Raw genomic sequence first — 23,092 nt, forward strand, 5'->3', positions numbered from 1 at the left:
GGATGAATCAGAGTTTGCAAGCGATGCAGTGGTTTATGGATGGAAGTGTGTGGGTGAGTGCTATTGCAAAGCACTCAATGGTACCAGGAAACGTCCCACCTATTCCCATGACGGTATAAACACTAGTTAGAGGTTTAGCATTTTCAAACAGAGTTCACATTTAATTGTATTGTTCCAATCAAAAGACCACAGGATGTAGTTTTGCATATTTATTTGTCTATTCTGTTACGAAAAGGCCCCATTTCTGATCCTTCACAGACAGATCATAAAAAAACGAACACTTAGAAAAATATACATTGATATTAGAACTGAAAACTTGTAATTCAGTGTTTATCCAAATATATACTTTGCTTATTAAAAACTATTAAGGAGTTCAGAGAGTTGTTGCTTCGAGCCAGACTGAGGTGAAACAAGAATCCCATGGATACAAGATGGTGTGTTACTTTCTGACCCCTGTTAAAGCTTATTTACATTCAGGGTGGCTGACTGTATGAATGAAACACTTGGATGGTTCTACTTTGTGTCTACTGAGAGCAGGAGAAGAAATAAAGGAATTTTGAGGACAACTGAATGATATGCGATCCTCTCGTTCTGCTCTGTCTGTCTCTGTCTGTCTCTGTCTGTCTCTGTCTGTCTCTGTCTGTCTCTGTCTGTCTCTGTCTGTCTCTGTCTGTCTCTGTCTGTCTCTGTGTCTCTGTCTGTCTCTGTCTGTCTCTGTGTCTCTGTCTGTCTGTCTGTCTCTGTCTGTCTGTCTCTGTCTGTCTGTCTCTGTCTGTCTGTCTCTGTCTGTCTGTCTCTGTCTGTCTGTCTGTCTCTGTGTCTGTCTCTGTCTGTCTGTCTCTGTGTCTGTCTCTGTGTCTGTCTCTGTCTGTCTCTGTCTGTCTCTGTCTGTCTGTCTCTGTCTGTCTCTGTCTGTCTCTGTCTGTCTGTCTCTGTCTGTCTGTCTCTGTCTGTCTCTGTCTGTCTGTCTCTGTCTGTCTCTGTCTGTCTCTGTCTGTCTCTGTCTGTCTCTGTCTGTCTCTGTCTGTCTGTCTGTCTGTCTGTCTCTGTCCGTCTGTCTCTGTCCGTCTGTCTCTGTCCGTCTGTCTCTGTCCGTCTGTCTCTGTCCGTCTGTCTCTGTCCGTCTGTCTCTGTCCGTCTGTCTCTGTCCGTCTGTCCCACGTTCTCCCTGTCCGGTAAAGACTACCAGGATCTGGATGAGGGTCCTGCTACTAAGGCTACAGTTACAGTACTAAAACCTTACGTTCCTTTCCTCGCGTCCACGGAGACGATGGTGTGTGGAGAAGGAGGACTAGGTTATGGAGGTTTGATTAAGACGAGTCCTCACCCCCTCCACTCCTGAGTGAGGTTGTACTTGTGTGGCATCGCGGCGCTGTCAGACACGCACTTAAGCACTTTGAAAAAAGGCAACAGTGTATCAAGAGAGGGTGAATCACTCCTTCAGGATCTCTCAAGAGGACCACCGCATCCCCATGGCTTGTCCTTCAATGCCCTCCCATGCTGGCACGCGCACACACACACACACACACACACGAACACACACACTCTCAAGTATGTCTATCCAACATAATTCGAAATTCCACACTGATTTCATTCAGAAATATTAAAGTGTTCCTTCCTCTCTCTCTCTCTCTCTCTCTCTCTTCTGATGCACGCGTTTTTATCATAGTCGTATTCAAGTCAAGTGTCCTTCTCCTCGCTCGTATATTTCATAAAGTTCTAGAATATTCCGCCCTTCATAAAGTTCTAGAATATTTCCCGCGATGCGAAACGCCTCCAAAAAACTGTGGGGTTCAATTCAGTTCAGTTCTTCTCAATCTGGTCGATGTCCAGCTCTCCTCCCAGCTGGTAAATGTCTTTCCCTGTCCCACAGTCCCCCCTCCAGAGGGGGCTCCTGTCCCCCCCTGGCCTCCCCCCGACCCCCCCTGGAGAACCAGGCCGGGAGTCTCCACTGCACAGGGAGTCGCTATCTAGCTCCTCGTACGAGGAGTCCTCCTCCCCACAGGCTTCCTGTTCTGTTTCAACGCCCAGGTCGGACACAGAGGCGAAGTCGGCGTCTGATTGGCTGAAGCTCCAAGAGGAGGGCGGGGAAAGGCTTGATTGGCAGCTGCCAGACCCGGGGGAGATCCAAGGGCAGCTCAGACTGTGGAACGTTGGGAGTTTCTGTTTGAACAGAAGAAGAAAAAGAATGCCGGTCAGCATGACTTCCATCATGTTTATATTCCTAATATCTAAATCTAATAGACTTAATGAAGCCATAAAATGACGTGCAAGGCTTGTTAAGGGAAACTGCAGAACAGCATGTGGGAATGTGACTCATGTTTCTCTGGAGGCTAAGTTAATCTCGCCCTCGCCCACAAACACACACGCAAATTCCTACGTAAAAGGTTGCTCACAAGGTTGCTCACAACCTGAACTGGATGATTAGAAAAACGCGAAAGGACACACCAATCATAAGATTAGTTGGAAACTACAGGATGTACCCATTTACCTTCCCAATTCCTCCTGTCTGTTCTCTCACACCAGAAAGAAGTTAGAATGACCCCCCCCTCCCAGGGTCACTGGTCATGTTGATTCTAATTCATATTTCTGTACGTGCGTCGTGCACTGAGAGTTTAGCTGGGCACACTGACTCCTCACTTTGATTCTGTTTCTAAATCAGAGGACCTGTAATCAAGCTGTGAAAGTACTGCCATACAGACAACAGTCACACTACCTTCTACATTATATGACTGTGTAGGTGAGAAAGAGCGAGAGAGAGAGAGAGTGACATACAGAGAGAGAGTGACAGAGAGAGAGACTGTGACATAGACAGAGAGAGAAAGGAGAGAGAGAGAGAAGAGACAGAAAGAGAGAGCGACAGGGAGAGAGAAGGTGTGTGGGAGTAATCACACAGCAGGCAGAAGTCACAAGCCCTGAGGAGAGGGAAGATGACTCTTGAGGCAGCTCCCAGTTGACCCGGGTCTGAACTCTCCACAGTGACCAGGGAGCTGCTGTGCTGTGCCTACCACCAACTGACAACCCACGCTACAGAGGAACACTTGGCAACCACTGTCTGACTCTCAATAACATAGAGAGAGAGAGAGAGAGCCTCCTCTCTGAGAGAGGCCTCGACCCTGTTTCCCATGCCCACGTCTGATCCTCTGCCTGCTGTAGCACAGGGAGAAAGAGATCTCACCTCGCTGTGGGAGGGAGAGGCAAGGAGAAGGAGGGAGGGAGGTAGGGAGGGTGAGAGAGAGAGAGAGAGAGAGAGAGAGAGAGAGAGAGAGAGAGAGAGAGAGAGAGAGAGAGTGTGGGAGAAAGAGAGAGTGTGGGAGAAAGAGAGAGTGTGGGAGAAAGAGAGAGAGAGAACAGGGTGTAAATGTGCTTGGTTGTTAACCAACAACCTTAAGCTCTCTAACACATGTCCTCCTATAACACTTTCAGCAGGTCCAGCATCCAGTTTCAACTCTAATAAAAACATGTTTAAGGAGCTGGTTGCTCTTACAATAAAATAAAAATAAAAAACATACTCCGGTGTATCCTTGTCAGACTGCTACTCATGCTAATGCTCAATATGTGTGTTTCCAGCGTGTGTGTTTCCAGCTTGTGTGTTTCCAGTTGTGTGTTTCCAGGATGTGTGTTTCCAGCTTGTGTGTTTTCAGCTTGTGTGTTTTTCAGCTTGTGTGTTTTTCAGCTTGTGTGTTTTTCAGCTTGTGTGTTTCCAGGATGTGTGTTTCCATCCTGAGCTGCTTCATTTCAGTAAACGTCTTCGTGGTCTTCCTTCCCTGAAGAACTAAGACATGACTGACCAGGGACCACGGTGGCAGTGAGGGGGCCGTGAGGGGGCAGTGAGGGGGCCGTGGTGGCAGTGAGGGGGCAGGGAGAGGGCCATATGTGAGGGGGCCGTGGTGGCAGTGAAGGGGCCGTGGTGGCAGTGAGGGGGCAGGGAGAGGGCCATATGTGAGGGGGCCGTGGTGGCAGTGAAGGGGCCGTAGTGGCAGTGAGGGGGCCGTGGTTGAAGTGAGGGGGCCGTGAGGGGGCAGTGAGGGGGCCGTGGTGGCAGTGAGGGGGCAGTGAGGGGGCAGGGAGAGGGCCATGGTGGCAATCTCCCTTCTTCGGATTTAAAGATGGAATCTAAAGAAAAAAAGAATCTTTCTATACAAGAATGTACCTGAAGCACGAGGTGGATTAGAGGCTGCTCTGTGGTTACCTCACCAGAGACTGAGGGGATTTCTGAGGCCCAAGGCCTCTCTCCACCACCCCCCCATCTGCAGCCAGTGACCCCCTCTCGCCCCCCCCTCACCCAATTATCACCCCAGAGGAGACGAGAGAGAAGGGGGGGATGGTGGATGAAGAGATTGGGGAAAGGGAGAGGCTAGTTTACAATATGCTTCCTATTAAATCCTCGTGAGGTTAAGATCAGGGTTGAGGTGAAAAACTAACACTCTTGTAGATTGGCTTTTAGTTTGAGTACACAACCCTCGAGGATTGAAGAGGTGACACAGTCAGTACTGGGGTGAACAGAACAAGGCAGCCAGTCTGCCAGAAGTCTGTGTTTCCTTTTACTAGCTCCATGTCGAAGTATGGTCAAATAACAAAGAGGCTGGCTGGAAGCAGTTTACTGTACGTGTGAGAGAGGGAAGGGAAAAGAGAGGAAGTAGATGTTAACCCATTCCTGGTAGGGAGACCACAAAACAACAGCTTCTCTTCAGTGTGTGTGTGTTTGTGACCGTGACTTAATGTGTGTCTTCCTGTCGTCTATGCAAAACTTGTTTTGCTATTTGAACATTCACTGTGCAGAAGTACAGGGAACGTGGAGACTATTACACAGTGTAGTATACAGTATATAGTATACAGTATATTTCAGGATTACATACATCAATCTATCCATCCATCAATTAGTGTACACAGTGTCTATGCTTATGTGGTGTTGTGCAGGGAGACAGTCACAGCATAACTAGAAGCTTAACTTTTATTTTACCCCTCCCTCCCTCCCACAGTCCCTCCCTGACCCCATCCCTCTCCCTCCCACAGTCCCTCCCTGCCCCCATCCCTCTCCCTCCACCCACCTAGGTGGTCCCACAAGCACGCTCAGCCAGCAGCTCAGCTATGCTCATCAGCCATCTTCAGAGTGGAACGCAGGAGAGAAATGGATAACAGGACGAGAGGGGAGAGGAGGACAGGGTGGGAGAGGAGGAGAGGAGGACGAGAGGGGAATGACAGGAGGGGAGAGGAGGAGAGGAGGACGAGAGGGGAGAGGAGGACAGGGGGGGAGAGGAGGACGACAGGGGAGAGGAGGACAAGGGGGGAGAGGAGGAGGATGAGGATGAGAGGGGAGAGGAGGACAGGGGGGGAGAGGAGGACGAGAGGGGAGAGGAGGACAGGGGGGGAGAGGAGGAGAGGAGGACGAGAGGGGAGAGGAGGACAGGAGGGGAGAGGAGGACAAGACAGGGGGAAAGAAGAGGACAGGAGGGGGAGAGAGGAGGGAAAGAGGTGGATAGTGTGTGTGTGTGTGTGTGTCCCCCACACAACACACACTTCCCTCCACAACTTTACGAGGCTGAAGCAGCCAGGAAGAAGATATTAATACACCAGAGCAGAATCTGTGTGTCTGCCAGCCCTCGACGCAGCGGAGTAGGGAGACACAGGGAGGAATAAATAACCCCTCTTATACCCTGCAATTTCTCTCCGACTCACACATGCACATACACACACACAGTCATTACTGAGGCTGAATGGTCCCCCACTTAGTTTTTTTGCCCGCTACTCAAATCAAGTCAAAAACGTTTCCCTGGCCGGATAAGGTCAGCGACCTGGAGAGGAACACTTCCAGGGAAGAGGATAGCAGTTCACATACTGGACTACGGCCGCTCGTGTGACACAGCAAGCCACAGAGGTCCAACACACCACTTCCTGCCCAGAGCTAGCCTCGTCAAACAAACATGCAAACATAAACAAACTTATCAGACAAACACGTCGTTATGTAAAACATGTCCAAGTCCAGGCAGGAAGGGAATAGGGAAGAATGGTCAGATAAATCACACGGCACATTGGACTTCTATGTGGGATCCTGAGTGCGTGCACACACACACACACACACACCAAAATCCTCAACTGTGGCTGTTCCTGTAGTCTATTAGCATAATATACATTCACGGAACTCCCAGTCTTCATTGCTACATAAGTACCAGCCCAGAGTGAAACTCCTGTGATGAGCTCCAGTCCTGCCCAGCTCTGGAATGACTCCTAAAGGGTAAAACCCAACCCACATCACTAGCATGTTCAACAACATGCTCCAATTACACATAACTTCGCCACTTCCAGACTCTTCCCCGGGCAAAAGGAATGTTTCTGCGTGATGAAGTACATGAACAACTTAGTGCACTACACTACAGGAAGCAGTAGGCCTGTTTGTGAGCAGTGTGCCTGACCATTCATGCCCAGACATGCCTGGGTGTGAACCTGCGTGAGTACGAGTCACATCTATCTCTGCATTCATCATCTGTGGGCGAGGCCCACTGTTCCCACTGGCTAGTGGAGAAGTATTCAATCTGCTTTCTTCAGAACAAGACACATGTTCCTGCCAGTGGCACCTGGAATTCTAGAATGATCCTTCTGGTTGCCTGCTCCACATGAGACAGCCGCAGAAATAATTAGGGAACCACATTCTCAGGCAATTAAGCTTTTAATGACTGAGTGTTCTTGATTGTCTCGACCAAAATGAGACGGAGGTGGGTAGGAATTGGATATTTTCTATTTTGAGATTGTCCAAGTTCCTAATCCCTCCTGGCAGAGGCCTTCCAGACACACGTCAGGGGGTGGAACAGCAGCCATATCTCTCCTCGAGCCCACACATCGCTCTGCAGGACCGCAATACCCAGAATGCAGCGCTGTGCATCATACAGGCTGTGCAAGTGTGACTACACCTCGGGGCTTGGTACTTGTCATCCTGCTCTGGGCCTCCTACAGACCAACAGCAGAGATAAAGCCACTCAAAGTCTATACGCAAGTTTCATTAAGCATAGGTGACATGTGCTGTGCAATGCAGCTCTGTGAGAAAGTGCTGTGTGCGTGCGTGCGTGTGTGTGTGCGTGCGCGTGCAGGCGCATGTGACTAAGCGCGTGTGGCAGCTTCCGTGTCAAGGCCGTATGCAGGTGAGTGGGGCAAATGCAGACAGGTGGTTAGTGTGTGTGTGTGTGTGATGGAGAGATGGATACCCCTGGTCTGACCCAAGCCGCCTCGCACACACACACACACACACACACACACACAACACTTACTGCCAAAGGCAAATCGAGCAATGCCAACCTTAAACACAAAGCTGGGGGAGGAAAAAAACGGTTGTAAAGAGAAGACAGGACAACAAAGCCTGCTCCCTCTCTATTCAAACCTGGCTGGTCTCCGTTTCAAAGAACCAGCCTGTGAGCTATGGAGGTGTGCTGCATTCCTGACTCTATAGGTCAGGTAAGCAATGTGTGTGTGTGTGTGTCTGTGTGTGTGGGAGTATAATGAACATGTGTTCAGTTTTCCCCTCTCTCTTAGCATCTGGCAGGGGCAGAGGAAACAAGCTAGGCCTCATTACCACAACACTTGTTGATCCAGCCCTGGCAAGACCTTGAGGACCTGACCAGCAACACAACTCTGTGGGGGTGGAGAAAAGGAGAAAGGGAGAGAGAGGGGGAGAGAGAGCAAGAGAGGGAGATCGAGGGAGGGAGATCGAGGGAGGGAGGGAGGGAGGGAGGATAAAAGCTTGAGGGCCTCTCCTAAGAGTGGCCAGAATCTCTCTGGTTGTTCATGTAACCCAGTAAAAAAGGACCAGGTTACAAATTATTTGTTATTTTGAATGGTTAAATCTAAAGGTTGATTATAGCAAAATATTTCATTTGTAACTAAACAAGTATTTAGAATAAGCCAATCACGTTTTTGAAATGTAATGATGAGCACTTGACCTTATGCCAATCAGCTCACGGTGTGATGTACGCTCACTCCCCACGCTTGAGGTGAACGAACGTGAGCACGCAGAAAAAAGCAGTTGAAACGAAGAGTGAAAGCTGAAATCTGAAACGTGAACCAAGACAAGTGATATACATGTTTTATTCATTTAATAATAAGTAGTGTACATTATACTATCTTGACAAAAGATAAGAGAAGTATAAAGAAAAGAACTGCGTAGTTGATTCAGGGATTTGGTGAGTGGGAATTAATGTGTTGCTAGCTAGTTCATCATAGCTTTTGCTAGCTATTTCGTTGCTATGTCTAAGTTAGCCTGCTCGGTGTGTTAGCCAGGCTAGCCATTGTTCACGCCACGTGCAATTTTATTCCACGTGCGTTTAGTCGTTTTAATGTTACATTTTCTGTAATGCCTAGACCAGTTTACTATCTTATAAGTTCGACAGTAGTTTTCAAGAATATCCTTTTTTCAATATATGTCTTCTGATCCTGTTGTAAAACAGGTTGGGTCTTTTGTGAGTGTAAGGAGTGTAGGATTCCGTTCCAAGGATGGCGATCCGCCCGACATAAGGATAGAGAAAAGACGAAGATTGCATGCGAAGATTAATCTTTCCTCGGAAGGGACTGCCTTAAAAACTATTGTACTCCGGTGTGGTAGGAATCTATACCAACCACAATTGCAACACATAGTGCAACAAATCAAGAGTATTTTCATTACGATACTCCACATCACTCATGTTAAGTTAAATTACAATGATTGTCATAGTCTAGTCATTGTTGTGTTCTTTGTGAATTGAAGTATTGCGTTTTTGTGACATCTACATTTATTTTGTTTATTTCAATTTGGTAAGAACAGCTAATGTATTTGTCTGCGGACAGGATATGTGGCTAGTATCCTTGTTCACAGTAACTGTACATGTAAATTGTAATTGAGTGATACATTATTCAACATCTTTGGTTTAATTAAGGTTATTTTCTTTTCTTTAAAGGGGAAACAAGGAACGATACATGCTTTCATAAACTAAAGTCGAACCTTGTTGAGTCATCATTATTCACATTTTAAGGCTCTGTGGTAGAACCTAGGCTGAATAGTTGAGACTTTAGATCTATCTTTAAGAAGTTCCATCAGGTACTTTTATAAGTGTTACATTCACTCAATAGCTCTCCAGTGAGTCTCCACACAGAGCTGAACATCCAGCTGCCCCCCCCTCTCTCACAGTGAGTCTCCACACAGAGCTGAACATCCAGCTGCCCCCCCCTCTCTCACAGTGAGTCTCCACACAGAGCTGAACATCCAGCTGCCCCCCCCTCTCTCACAGTGAGTCTCCACACAGAGCTGAACATCCAGCTGCCCCCCCCTCTCTCACAGTGAGTCTCCACACAGAGCTGAACATCCAGCTGCCCCCCCCTCTCTCACAGTGAGTCTCCACACAGAGCTGAACATCCAGCTGCCCCCCCCTCTCTCACAGTGAGTCTCCACACAGAGCTGAACATCCAGCTGCCCCCCCCTCTCTCACAGTGAGTCTCCACACAGAGCTGAACATCCAGCTGCCCCCCCCCTCTCTCACAGTGAGTCTCCACACAGAGCTGAACATCCAGCTGCCCCCCCCCCCTCTCTCACAGTGAGTCTCCACACAGAGCTGAACATCCAGCTGCCCCCCCCCCCTCTCACAGTGAGTCTCCACACAGAGCTGAACATCCAGCTGCCCCCCCCTCTCTCACAGTGAGTCTCCACACAGAGCTGAACATCCAGCTGCCCCCCCCCTCTCACAGTGAGTCTCCACACAGAGCTGAACATCCAGCTGCCCCCCCCTCTCTCACAGTGAGTCTCCACACAGAGCTGAACATCCAGCTGCCCCCCCCCCTCTCACAGTGAGTCTCCACACAGAGCTGAACATCCAGCTGCCCCCCCCCCTCTCACAGTGAGTCTCCACACAGAGCTGAACATCCAGCTGCCCCCCCCTCTCTCACAGTGAGTCTCCACACAGAGCTGAACATCCAGCTGCCCCCCCCCCTCTCAGTCCTGTAGACCCTCTATCTAGACCTCACAGCTATACATGTCAGCCTAAACAAGATCTTAATATAATAGGACTAATAGAGTCTTCCGAATACTTGAACCCTCCCTGGACCGCATACAGGTCCTAACCTGCTCCCTCCGGGAAAGAGGTCACCTCAGCGTCCCGTGGTCAGTGACCCCTGCCCTGCTGGCCGGCCAGCCGTCTGTCAGAGAGGAAGGGTGGGGAGAGGAACCACCGATGAAGGTTCAACCTTTGGATCAGCTGTTTACCCAACAGAGTCAATGAAATGATAACAGGAGGCTAGGCTGTGAGACGGTGTGCACCGTGACCGAGCAGCAGGAATGCTCTCGCACGCTCGCACACACACACACGCGCGCAGAGCCGCAAAAAAAAAAAAACACTTAGTTGTGTACTCCTAACCAGCAGCCCAGAAAACCTAATTCTTCTTGATTTAACCTGGTGCCAGATCAAACTGTAGGAGGGAGGTTGAGTTAGAAGAGCTGTTGAACTCTGCTCATGGAAGAACAGAGAGCTAATTGTCTGGGTGATTTTGTTTTGGCCCTGGGTTAACCCGATATGCTAGGGTAGGCTCCAAGGAATCAGGCTGTTCTAGGACAAACTCATGGCAGATTATTTCTTTAATCACAGGAAAATCAAGCCTAAGCTCTTTGAAATTGCTGGAGTCAGATTGGAGTTCTCAAAATGTGATCTTTTCTCCTGTGTGTGAGTGTGAGTATGCATGTGTGTGTGTCATCTCCTCTACTAACCTGCGTCATCTTGGCCAGGTCCAGGGAGGGTCTTGGTTCCTGAGGGTCCTCTGCTCTCCTGCGCTTCATCCCAATCTTCTTCTCGTTGAGGACACAGGGCTGTGACCTGCTCCTGGAGAGACCCCCTGCCCCCGCCGGCCTCTGCCCACCTCGCCTCACCATCTCTGGGGTTGAGTCCGGGGAGCTGGCCCCGGGGGCGTCCCCGGCCCGGGGCTCCAGCAGACTGATCTGCTCGTGGGACTGCGACAGAGGGCGTAGGGAGAGCTGCTGGTGGGGGTGAGAGGGGGAGCGGGGCAGGGCAGTGAACAGGGGGGGCAGGTGTGGGCTGAAACAAGGCAGCTCCAGGGGCCTGTCTGTGGGGCTACTGGAGTGAGAAGGCAGGCTGAAACTGGAGCTGCGCTGCATGGCAGGAAAATGGCCGCCGGAGATCCCCGCGACCCCTCCCCCTCCTCCGGGGTATCTCTGAACGCTGCCCCCGCTGTAGCACCGCCTCTTCTCCACCGCCATCCACACCCGCGACCCCTGCGGTCGCCACGACGACCGGCACCGTCCGAACTCGTCGGAGAGGGAGAGGGAGCGGCAATGGCGCTTGCTGGGGGGCGCCGTGGCACTGGCGTAGGGGAGGGAGGGCGGGGTGCCCAGCTTGGCGTCGCCCAGGTTGAGCTCGTGGATCAGGCTGGTGATGGTGGAGGCGGTGCCCGGGCCCTCCCGAGCCCAGCTCCTCCTCTGGTACCCGGGCAGAGCGTCCCACAGGCTGTCCAGGCTGGCGCTGGCCTGGCACGGTGCCCCCCGCTGGATGGCACAGCCTCGGCCCAGGTCCAGCCACACGTCTGCCTCTGAAATACAGGAGAGGCAGACCAGAGCGTCAGACTCGGGGGCGTCAGACACGGGAGCGTCAGACACGGGAGCGTCAGACACAAGAGCGTCAGACTCGGGAGCGTCAGACTCGGGAGCGTCAGACGCGGGAGCGTCAGACGCGGGAGCGTCAGACTCGGGAGCGTCAGACGCGGGAGCGTCAGACGCGGGAGCGTCAGACACGGGAGCGTCAGACACGGGAGCGTCAGACTCGGGAGCGTCAGACTCGGGAGCGTCAGACTCGGGAGCGTCAGACTCGGGAGCGTCAGACTCGGGAGCGTCAGACTCGGGAGCGTCAGACTCTGTAGCGTCAGACTCGGGAGCGTCAGACAGCAGCCCCAGCGCCCCCTGCTGCCTGGGAGGACGGATGATGTAGAACGACGGGCTCAGATCTGCCATCTCGTGCACGGACTGTTCAAGAGGGGTCGCATGATGATTTCACGCACGAGGGAAACGATACCTTTAACGATATTGGTTCAACGTGCAGCACGACTAGTGATCGACACTTTGCTAGCCGTTTGCGAGGCGCGCGCACACACACACGTCACAGAAGCTTGGACGTGGTGAGCTATGAGAAGCCCAGGACCAGAAGTGGTTCCAGGGAAGTATGGTTTGACCAACGATGATGACAGCTCCATATCAAACACAGCTTTTTAAGGGTCCAGAACTCTACTGTGTGTAAGAGCCAGACACAGCCTGGAGGGATGCCAGTCCATTCACACCACAGCCCCACCTCTCCTCTGACAAGCGCACCGTGAAGCTACGCTGCTGAAGTCCATTGAGGAAGAATGTGTTCCTCAGTCTGTCAGACATGTTGGTTGGAGGAATTAGGGCAGGGTATCCACTGGTGGTGTCAACATAAACAAAATATGATTCAACCTTCAGGTTTTACTAATTTGAAGTACTAGACTCGCTCTGGACATTCAGATCCTTGGAAACACTTTTCCCTCGAAAGTTTATTACTTAGTTTCCGAACTGCCTTGTAATTACTGGTAACTACAAAGTTGTTAATCTTGTTAAAGGCAACGCTATATAATTCCACAATAGCTGACAAAAAACATTTGACTAAATCCTGTCTTACACAACACCCTTGGCAACACCCTTGGCAACACAACACCCTGTCACAAACTGCGCCCAGGGCGGTGCCATGCAGGGCAGTGCACAGGCGCCAGAACGAGGCAGGTGCACGTTGTGCATGAGAGAGGAACGAGTGCTGCGTGGAGAGAGGGAAGTGAGAGAGAGAGGCAGAGAGAGAGAGAGACAGACAGAATGAGGTAAACAAAGACAGTTATGGAGGAGATACGCTGGGCAACACAACTATTATGGTCTGTAGGGGCCATGCCAGAGAACAGAGTAGTTTGGAATAACCTCTGTAAATAATACTAGTTAGAGAGGGAGGGGTCTGATCTCCCATCATTGGGATCTGGAGCCCCTGGAGGAGGGTGGAGGAGGGCGGAAGAGGGCTGAGGAGGGTGGAGGTACTCACCCACAGCCCCACAGGAGATGAGAGTGGTCCCTCGACTCATGTTGTGGACCTGGTGCTGAGGAGGAACAGACAGAGGCAGAGAGAGAGAGCGTGAGGGCCTGTATCTCAGATACGCGTCAATACATAACTCTGGCCTGACTCACAAAGAGCTTGGTGTTCTCACACACACACACACACATCTAGTGTTCTAATCCCTTGAACTCTGACGCCTGGCATCTCTCTGCTGTTTTCAGAGAAAGCAAGAAAAAAACAGGGGGGCAAACTCATTAAGTTTTACAGCAAGTCATCCCAAGTTCATCGCCATAACAAAATGTAACGCAACAACGTACACACTAGGAGCTATAAAATCTTAAACTGCTTCAGTTGGCACAATTTCAGTGAGGAACATTTTCGCCTGACTGCCCGATTCAAAACTCAGCCCTTTTATACCATTAACGGCACAGGGAAAATTGTATAGCAGGTAGGAGGATCAGGGGTCAGTCAACCACCCAAATAAAGTAAATCCTCGATCACCAGTTTGGTGCCAAAAACTACAATAGGTAGTATTGTGGAGTTTCCAAGACTGGACCCTGGGCTAATTATGCTCCAATGTCTGCCAAGCCAGGCAACTATATGGATTTCTACATCCCTCTGCTTACCTCAAATGAGCATCTGGTTAACTCCTGAAACTTTAACACAAAATCTGCCTAAAAATATATTCCCGTCACCCTCATACCATGAATATGTCTTCATGGTTTGACGGCAGATGCATGCTAAAAGCGAAGTAACTGCCTTCACTTGGATACGAACTCAACTCATCGCTAACGTGTTCGCGTCAAGCTGAGGCTTTACCGCAATGGACAGAATTAAAATTCAGCCTGAGTTCAAATCCGGCCTGCATGTCTTCCCCTCTCTCTCCATCCCTGTCTTTCCTGTCACACTTCACTTACAAACTGTCTAATAAAGCATACAAATGTTTATAGCAAAAACAAACAAATAAGTATAGGGAGTTGTACTTTCCCACGGTCAGATAGCTAGCTACCTAGCTAAAGTCGCTAAAGTGAAGGTTCTCTCACCATAAGCGGTTCAGAGTCCTCGGATCTCACATCATCGATCCCCTTCTTCGTCTCCAGTGTTTTTGAGAAGATGATCACCATGGTAACGCGCAGCTCCGCTCCAGTGGTTTCCAGTGCAGAGGAAGTGCTGCCATAAGGAAGGTCAGCCGAGGGGCTGAAAGGTCTCCGGAAGTCCCGCCTCCCATCTGCAGCGGACCCTGCGGCGGTCTGGGAAGGTCTCGAACTCTTCAGCCAATCCCTGCGCAGGACCAAAGAGGGTTTAGAGTGACTGAGCATGCAGCATGCAGGCGTTGACACCTATGGTTGACACCTGTATCGTGTTGAGAGTGGTGTTAGCTTTGACAGTGGAAAAGCTTATAGTGGAAAAGTGTACTAGTGCCACAGTAAGCTGACAAGTATGGTTTGTGTAGGTGCATTTGTGTGTGCACATGTGCGTGCTTGTAAGTATTTATGTGTTGGTTTACGTGTCTGCCTTTGCAGCATACCAGAAAAAAACCCAGATAAGTCTACTGGTGCACATATGTTTTTAACCCAACCCGTACCATGAGAACGACTTGGCCCAATTAGCAGATAAAACAGGAAAATGACTATGGCCTCTGCAGTGACTACAAACAAAAGCTCCAAATACAATATCTGCTTCCTAAAACGCATAATAGGACACATCGAAACAAGCGCAAACATACTTCTCGTTAGGGCTGTGACAGACAGATTATGACGTCCACTAAACCAGAGCAGGCTAATAAAAACACAGAAGATTCTGTTCCTCTCACTCTGGTCTCTTCAAACACATGCCCCCTCGTCAGTGGTCTCGTGTCTCCATGGAGCCTCCTAATGTTTCATGTGGGCTAGTCCTAACCAACAGCCAGCATATGACTCCCATTATCTCCATTTATGCCTACAAGCCAGTGGAGCAGGACTGGGCCTCCGTGTGCTCGAGGGCCGATTGAGGCAGGAGGCAGGGGAGGGTGAACACTCCTCTTTATCAGACTCCCAGATTATATTACTGATTAAATGTGACAAGGAGGTACGGGTAAAACAACACAAGTTATAGTGTGTAGGAGTGTGTGTGTGTGGGAGTGTGTGTGTGTAGGAGTTGGGGTGGGGGGGCTAAACTATGAGGAATATGACCACAGAGTTGTACGGACCAAAAGGCTATCGACGTGCTTCTGCTGCACATCCTGAACTGCATCCCTGTAATCCCTCACTTGTTCCGTCGTGTTTCCAGTCTGAGAAAATTACACTGCGCTGCGTCCCACTGGCTTGGGTTAGAGGAAAAAGAAACATACTTAAACGGCAATAATAATTTGATTTATAAATCCCCTGGAGGACGGGAAGCTAAATGTGATCCGTGGCCATAGGGGCCTTACTCTCCCAGTAATGCTAACCAGCCTAGGGAGTCAGTTGGCTGAGCGGTGAGGGAGTCGGGCTAGTAATCCGAAGGTTGCCAGTTCGATTCCCGGTCATGCCAACTGACGTTGTGTCCTTGGGCAAGGCACTTCACCCTACTTGCCTCGGGGGAATGTCCCTGTACTTACTGTAAGTCGCTCTGGATAAGAGCGTCTGCTAAATGACTAAATGTAAATGTAAATGTAACCAGCCAGGGCCTGGCTAAACCTCAGTGCAGGGTGACTCCAGGGAAGAGCACTTGAAAGGCCAGAGCTGATGACATGGCTCCATGCCCAGGATGAAATCTGCACAGGCAAACAGTTGGACGCCTAAGAGGTCCATGAGTTCCTGTGGTAGGGTGCTGTCCATCGTGATTGCTTACGGCATACAGGAAGTGAGAGGCGGAGGTCTGTTGTCCTAGCCTGGATAGGTGGCTTTTGATTGGATGCAGTGGTTTTGCTCCCAGGTTATACTAATGTAAGCAAACAAATTAGCCAAATAAATGTATTTATTGGTTTCTAATCAGCATGAAGCCTTTGACAGTGTACAGTCTTGTATGGCATGGGGCTTGATAGATGAAGAGGGGAAATGAATAGCCAGCTCTAGATTAAGAAGACATAAACATGCATGTTTTACAGCAACCCCGAAAGAGGCACTTCACAGCTGACTATTACTGGTCAGACCTTTGGGTTGAAGGGACTGCAGATGGACTGAAAGAGTGTTCGTTCATCCATCCTAATGACCAGGGACATGTTTCCATTACTGTGTGGACAGAAAGACTGAGTCGTTTTCTTCCACTATGGTGCAAGTCTCAGTAGTCTTGCGGGGGCATTCCACGGTTAATAGTCAGCCAGGCCTTTCTCGTGATCTGAGGACAAGATCGTTAAATTGGACTGGAGAGGTCAAGACATACCAAGACTGCCTCTGGCCATCACCCCAGCACCCACTGGCTGGTCGCTTTGTTCAATAACACAATAACATGCAATAAGATCTGCAGAAGAGAACCACAAACAAAGAAACAGGTTTCATTGAATATTCCATCAAACAGAGGTCCTTCGTCTGTGTGGTTTAGTTTTGGCCTCGTTTGAGGATTTTCAGTTTGGTTTCTGTAACAACCGAGACTGTGAATTTCCCCAAAAACTGTCAGGCTATATGGGTCTTACTCGTCACTCAAAGAGTCGCTTTAACATAACCTACTGTAGACCTGTGGCAAAAGGAAGACTGATTATTTCGAAAGACACATCCCCTTCTAGAGAACAATGTGAAAATATAAACTCAGTAGAACAGAGACCCATTACTGCGTCTAAAACAAGTCCCCCACATGATAAGAAACACGTACGCACACACACACACACACTTCCCCCCTTCACTGTTTCTATGCATCTCTTTTCCTGCGGTCAAAAGTCAGCTGCACTTCATAAGTCACTGTGAGGCGACAGTTAATATGCAGTCTCTGTATACCAAACATACCCAGTCCATCTCCAGAACCAGGAGGAAGTGAGGACATGAAGGAAACATCCCAGCAATTTCACATCCGCATTTTTCCTTTAGCAGTAGCTAAAGATGAGTTGATGGTGCTTTATGAACATGTGGAAAAACCTGTTGGTTACTTGAAGCTTCCTAGTCTCCATAAATATTTAATATTAGTCAATCGCAATACAGTTCCTGCTTCTGGTCTGTCATCTAACAGCTTTTTAGCACAATCTTTTGTCAACTTCGTTCATGTTCTAAAAGGGTGGTCATGGCAACCTGGTGGCTGTCACACATGCACAACAGCTGTTGATGTGGAAAGCACAACCTATGACCTGGACATAGTAAAGGTCTACACAAAGTCTAGACACCTCATCACTTCCTTATCTCTGGGTTATAGAAACTCAAGTTGGAGAGGTAACGTTGAACACATGAATGATCAACCCAGCGCTGATACATGGAAAGGCCCTCCTACAGCAGCTTTACTCACTCCCCCCCAGGTTTGCAATCAGTTCTCTGTCATTCCAGTCCTAATCTTCTCCATGCACAGTCTCATGATCCAACTGGACCAGAACCAGGTGTTAAGAGAGTTTGAGTTGAGAAGGCAGCATATAGGGCCCCACGCCCCCTGAAACGACCCTTGCATTTCAAGAGACTTCTTTCTCCACATCAGGTACCACACTAATTATACCCCTCCCCCCCCCCCCTTCTTCCCACCCCCACCTCCCTCCCTCCCCACCCCCTCCACTCCCTCCCCCACCCCTCCCTTCCGGCTGTGGTGTCTCCCATGTCTCAGGAGAAGCTTGGCCTGCTCCATACACACTAGCCAGGCCCTAATCCATCAGGGCTAGGTAACACGAGAGCCTCCAGGCCTGTCTGTGATGGTTCTCCCCCAAGCACAGCCCTGTGGAGGGGACCCGTCCTGCCGCCTGGGAGTGGGTGACGTTATACAGATGGCCACTACAAATCCAACACCCAACGTCTCAAGTATAGCACTGCGAGGAAGTTGCGTGACACCTTTCGTCTGAGTTGGTGAGGGGGAGGTGGTGGGATGACGAGGGAAAGCGAGAGAGAAACACAATGTACATTTACATTTACATTTAGTCATTTAGCAGACGCTCTTATCCAGAGCGACTTACAGTAAGTACAGGGACATCCCCGAGGCAAGTAGGGTGAAGTGCCTTGCCCAAGGACACAACGTCATTTGGTTGGCATAGCCGGGAATCGAACTGGCAACCTTCTGATTACTAGCCCGCTTCCCTAACCACTCAGCCATCTGACTCCCATGTACTTGTGTCATGTGAGAGGGGATGATGATGACAGGCGTTCCTCCTACGGCCGTCTCCTAGACGACAACGAGTATGCGTCCTTCCACAACCCTCTATATGAACACTGACCTCCAACGACAGCCTGTGCTACCGCTGTTTGAACCCCGACACCCGGAGAGAGTTTCTTGATGACCAGAAGGAGAGAGAGAGAGCCCGAGTCTCGGTTTCTGATGACGAGAGGTGAGATTCAGCTTTCCAGACAAACAATGATAATTGTTTGTGTAGCGCTAAGCTGTCAATAGGAAGCGTGGTCTGGGAATAACACTTTTTTTTTGTCATTTAGCAGACGCTCTTATCCAGAGCGACTTACAGTAAGTACAAGGACATTCCCCCGAGGCAAGTAGGGTGAAGTGCCTTGCCCAAGGACACAACGTCATCTGGCACGGCCGGGAATCGAACTGGCAACCTTCTGATTACAAGCCCGCTTCCCTAACCGCTCAGCCGCCTGACTCCACTCCAACACTTGGGAATTGCGTGAGATGAAGGCATCTACTGATGACATGAGAAACCCAGAAGCTGCCTGTTGAGCACTGAGATGAGCATTACGGGGGGTCAGATGGCTGAGCAGTTAGGGAATCGGGCTAGTAATCTGAAGGTTTCCAGTTCGATTCCCGGCCGTGTCAAATGACATTGTGTCCTTGGGCAAGGCACTTCCCCCTACTTGCCTCAGGGAAATGTCCCTGTATTTACTGTAAGTCGCTCTGGATAAGAGCGTCTGCTAAATGACTAAATGTAAATATACTATGGATATTATGCATGTTTAGCAGACATGCCACACAAAGCCAAGACACATATTAGCGAAAACGTTGCTTTTGGAGGGATCAGACACTAGACAATGAACACTAAGGCTAAGTAAACCCTGTATGATTCAGATGAGGAGATATGCAGTGTGGTTATGGAGAAGGAATCAGGGGCTGAAAGCAATTGAGAAATTAAGGAGAATGACTTCCTTTGTCATTCATAACAGGATTCTTATGACAGTGTACGACGATAAGACATGAGGTCATTTCGGACCACCTCAACACACACGACAAAATCCGCACTCATGCATTCAACACGAAAACATGCATATCCATGACTACGGAAAGAGATGCAGGTGCTTTCCTTTAAATAGATAACCCCCAGTGTCTGAGACGCCCTACCAGGAGAACGCAGCTGACACGGCATGAGGGCAACGTTCTTCCCCTCAGACATCACTGCACCAACACCCTCTCTCATACAAGCTGTTCCCTGCAGTCCCCAGAAACACACACTCAAACTGTACAAGTCAATCATACACGTTCGCTCCACCATGGGGATGTTCCAACCTTTGATAAGTAACTTTGACTGTTTATTAATTTACATCTTTAAAAAAAAGTTTTTGTTGTAACCAAATATGTTGGCAAATCTTTGCAACCACGGCTGTGGATTCAGTCAAAAGGATAATATAATAACCTTTCAGTCACCTGAACAGGTATATTATTGGAAGATTTATATTTTTTGCATCTTCATTGTCAGGCAGCTAATGTTGAATTCTGGAAACAATAAGCATCAATGGAAAACGTATACATTTTCATGTAAAGACAAATAAGTAGGACTTTAACCCACAACATGACCTGAATGTTTGCTAAAAACATAAGGAATCCAACATAGCGCTCTGAAAAAAATGGTCTGACTAAAAATGGCAGCCCTTCCCAGAATGCCATTCATCTCGTGTCCAGATCAGGCCAGGGGTTGGGGTTGAGAAGGGTTGCTCTGGCATCTGTGAGAATGCCTTTCTTGTTCTTCTTCTTCTTCTCCTCCTCACTAGTAGGTCTTGGGTTTGTGGGTGTCAAGAAAGACGTCTTACAAACGCATCATCATAACGAGGGTGGAATACACACAGAAACACTCAAACGTTGGGGAACAAACATCAGCACTGTTTGTTTCTGCTGCCGGGCTTCAGACGCTCAGGGCAGTGGAGGCGGAAGCGGAGCAGTTATGACTAGAGGTCACACAAGAAATGATCCGTCGTTAAAATGAGTTGTGAGCAGCACATAGGCACAGACAGGCATGGCTAACAATCCTCTTTTTTCTGGAAGCTTTGCATAACTCCTTGGGCACCAGAGAGAGAGAGAGAGAGAGAGAGAGAGAGCGAGATAGAGCAAGAGAGAGCGAGCGACAGAAAGAGAGAGAGTTTAGACAGAAAGAGAATGGGCCACAGCCTCACACATAGGCACCCAGCTGCCCGCTCAGAGAATGAAGCTCTAATAGGGCCTTTTGCCTCGCACACAAAAGCCTTGCAAATGTGGACGTCTTAAGCACACACAGCAGCATAGAGTGATCCCCCTTTAAAAACTAACTCCCTTTAATGGCCTCCATAAATTACTGCGATGCCATGTCCAAAACAAGTCCCTCTTGTCATCATATCGTCTGTTCTATCTATCTGAGGAAATCCAGTATAACTTGACTGCTGATTCTAACGTGAAATTCTACTTTCATGAACAGGAAGAAAAAAAAAACATGTATGTACTTGCACAGTAACATGTTTTACAATGCCTCAAGAACATGAATGAAAGTTATCCATGTGCAAGAAGTCAAAATATAATTAAGATAATTAAAACGTATAAAAGACAACATTTTATTATGTGCTCATTTTGGAAATCAGATGCCTACCAAATCCTTTGCTCAGAGTCATCCGACAGAGTTTATGAGCATGAGTTTAGATAATTTTAATCTATATGAAACATAACAAAAACATGTCCAATAGGCCTCACCCTCTACAACATACTGTAGGCTAAAGCTAAGTGCCTGTAATTAGATACTTGGGGTAGAGATCAAATCTTAGCTTAACTTTCTCCTTGTTGCTTGCTGAACTGATATTCCAAGTCTCCAAGGAAGTTAATAACTGTCTTGTAACCTGCAACTATAACAGAAGCAAACTACTAATTCACAAACCTAAATGTCTGTCTCTGACTCAGTGAATGACCTACAACAGTCTTAGGAAAGATTGGATATGAAAATTACACTAACGACTTCCAGAGCATTTCAGTTAAGATATTCTGGTACAAAACCAGTTTTTCCTGGTATTCTCTTTATAATGTTATGAAAAGATAAACCATCTCCTCTACACCGTCCCAGAAGGGAAACAACAAAGTTTTATAAATATATCAATATGTTAATAACAAAGTTCGAATGAAAGTGAAAGTCATGAAAACATTTGTGCCAAACTAGTCGTCAGACTGTACAATCATCATGCTTAGTGTGTGTGTGTATAAACTCCTAAATCTCTATCAAAACACATTACCCACCACCTTAAACCTTGCTCCAAAATATTCTAACAATACACCTTTCTCCTGCCAGCTTTCCAATTGGGTTAATCTCACTCACTGCTTATGTTGCTTAGAGAGCACAAACAATGTTGGCTGCTCTAACTAAATGAGAGCAAGACCATGCTCTTCATAGCTAAGGAACTATTCTCAAAAGTCTATGGTTTGCAGAAACACAAACTAAGTGACTCATATCGAGACATCCTGAAACTGAAGAGCTTTCACAGCAGAACTACGGAGAAATATTATAATAACAGATGGGGCTCATAAAGATGAAAGGTTAAAAATTGCAGATAAGATCGACGACTAGTGTGTGGGATGTGTGTGTGTGTGTGTGTGTGTGGGATGCAGCTCAGAGTTCATAACAGTGTAGTTAGATAATAAAACCACACCGGCCTCAAACACTAATACCGGTACGTGAAACAGTCAGCCACACGTTAGTAAACCTGACCAGGATATGCAAAAGCTCAATTCATATTTTCCTTGTTCAGTACAAACTGAACTCACTTTGAGAAAAGGGTAAAAGATAAGAGGCAACGAACTCAAAGTGGAGGACGGATTGCGTGTCAGCTGCACGCAACGAACAGGGTTAAGAGAGCAGAGGCGTTGTAGACTTGTCCCAGTGGCCAAGCACACCGCGGCAGACAAAGCAAATCATATCTCAGTTAAACTAAATATTCCTTAAGGCTGTACTCAATATCATTAGCTGCTATTGTAGAGTAAGCTAATGTGCAATCTTGAATGGAAGGTTTGCGTAACAGCACTGCCCAACAGAACATTGTAGTGATCTGATGTAGATGCTGTGAGCGTGCCAAGCAACTTGTAGCAATCCACATGGAGTTATAAACTTAGCGTATCTTCAGTTTAAAAACGCATGAGCCTATTCCTCAAAAGCTTTTACAGGGTACGACTGTCACGGCACCTGGGTGAGTATCAATATCAATTACAAATCAGCAATATAAAGACCCTTCAGTTCAGCTTCGTTTGTTCAATTTCCATCAAAGCTGGCCAAGATAAGGACTATATAAGTGTCCCTTATCTAGGCTATATAAGTGTCGCTTAAACATCGACATTGACAAACTTATATTGATAAGAGTGTTACCTGGCCAGCAGAGTCTTCTGAAGTTAAGTCATCTTCAACTTCACCAACAAAGGATGACAAATACAGACCACGTCCACACATGCGACTCTGAAAGTGTAACTCTGGGCAATGCTCTAAACTACGGATCCCCGTGAAATTCAGCTTCAACATTGTAACATTATCCGCGTTCAGCCAAACCATAGGCTACTCACTCATGGGGGTGGTGCGTCCAAAAACATTTTTATTTTCCCCTCTGGAACTAAGACAAACTTACAATCATACAGTACTTTACCATTCTTACCATGGTTAAGTTCGGTATCTAAAATGATTTACTTGGAATATAGTTACTCCTTAAATATCGAAAACTCACTTAACTCCCCAATTCTCAAAGTGGTATCGCCCATGTCATTTTCCTAAATAAAACAAC

At 48.2% G+C, this 23,092-nt stretch overlaps 1 protein-coding gene across 2 annotated transcripts; it reads right to left on the minus strand.

The window, feature by feature from the left end:
• Positions 1-1,046: 1,046 nt before the first annotated feature.
• Positions 1,047-22,808, minus strand: LOC136942982 (protein FAM53B-like). 2 transcript variants are annotated; one of them, XM_067236079.1, is made up of 5 exons: positions 22,687-22,808; positions 14,114-14,351; positions 13,059-13,113; positions 10,718-11,553; positions 1,051-2,163 (listed from the first exon to the last, which is right to left on the minus strand). In XM_067236079.1, exons 2-5 carry the CDS (start codon positions 14,192-14,194, stop codon positions 1,804-1,806), a joined length of 1,332 nt encoding a protein of 443 aa, XP_067092180.1. In that variant the 5' UTR covers positions 14,195-14,351; positions 22,687-22,808; the 3' UTR covers positions 1,051-1,803. The 2 variants fall into 2 exon arrangements, with proteins under 2 accessions (XP_067092179.1, XP_067092180.1); XM_067236078.1 differs by lacking the exons at positions 13,059-13,113; positions 14,114-14,351; positions 22,687-22,808 and having other exon boundaries at positions 1,047-2,163; positions 10,718-12,531.
• Between the last annotated feature and the right edge of the window lie 284 nt (positions 22,809-23,092).

Source organism: Osmerus mordax, chromosome 5, assembly GCF_038355195.1.
Source record: "Osmerus mordax isolate fOsmMor3 chromosome 5, fOsmMor3.pri, whole genome shotgun sequence".
In the NCBI taxonomy this organism is placed as follows: Eukaryota; Metazoa; Chordata; class Actinopteri; order Osmeriformes; family Osmeridae; genus Osmerus; species Osmerus mordax.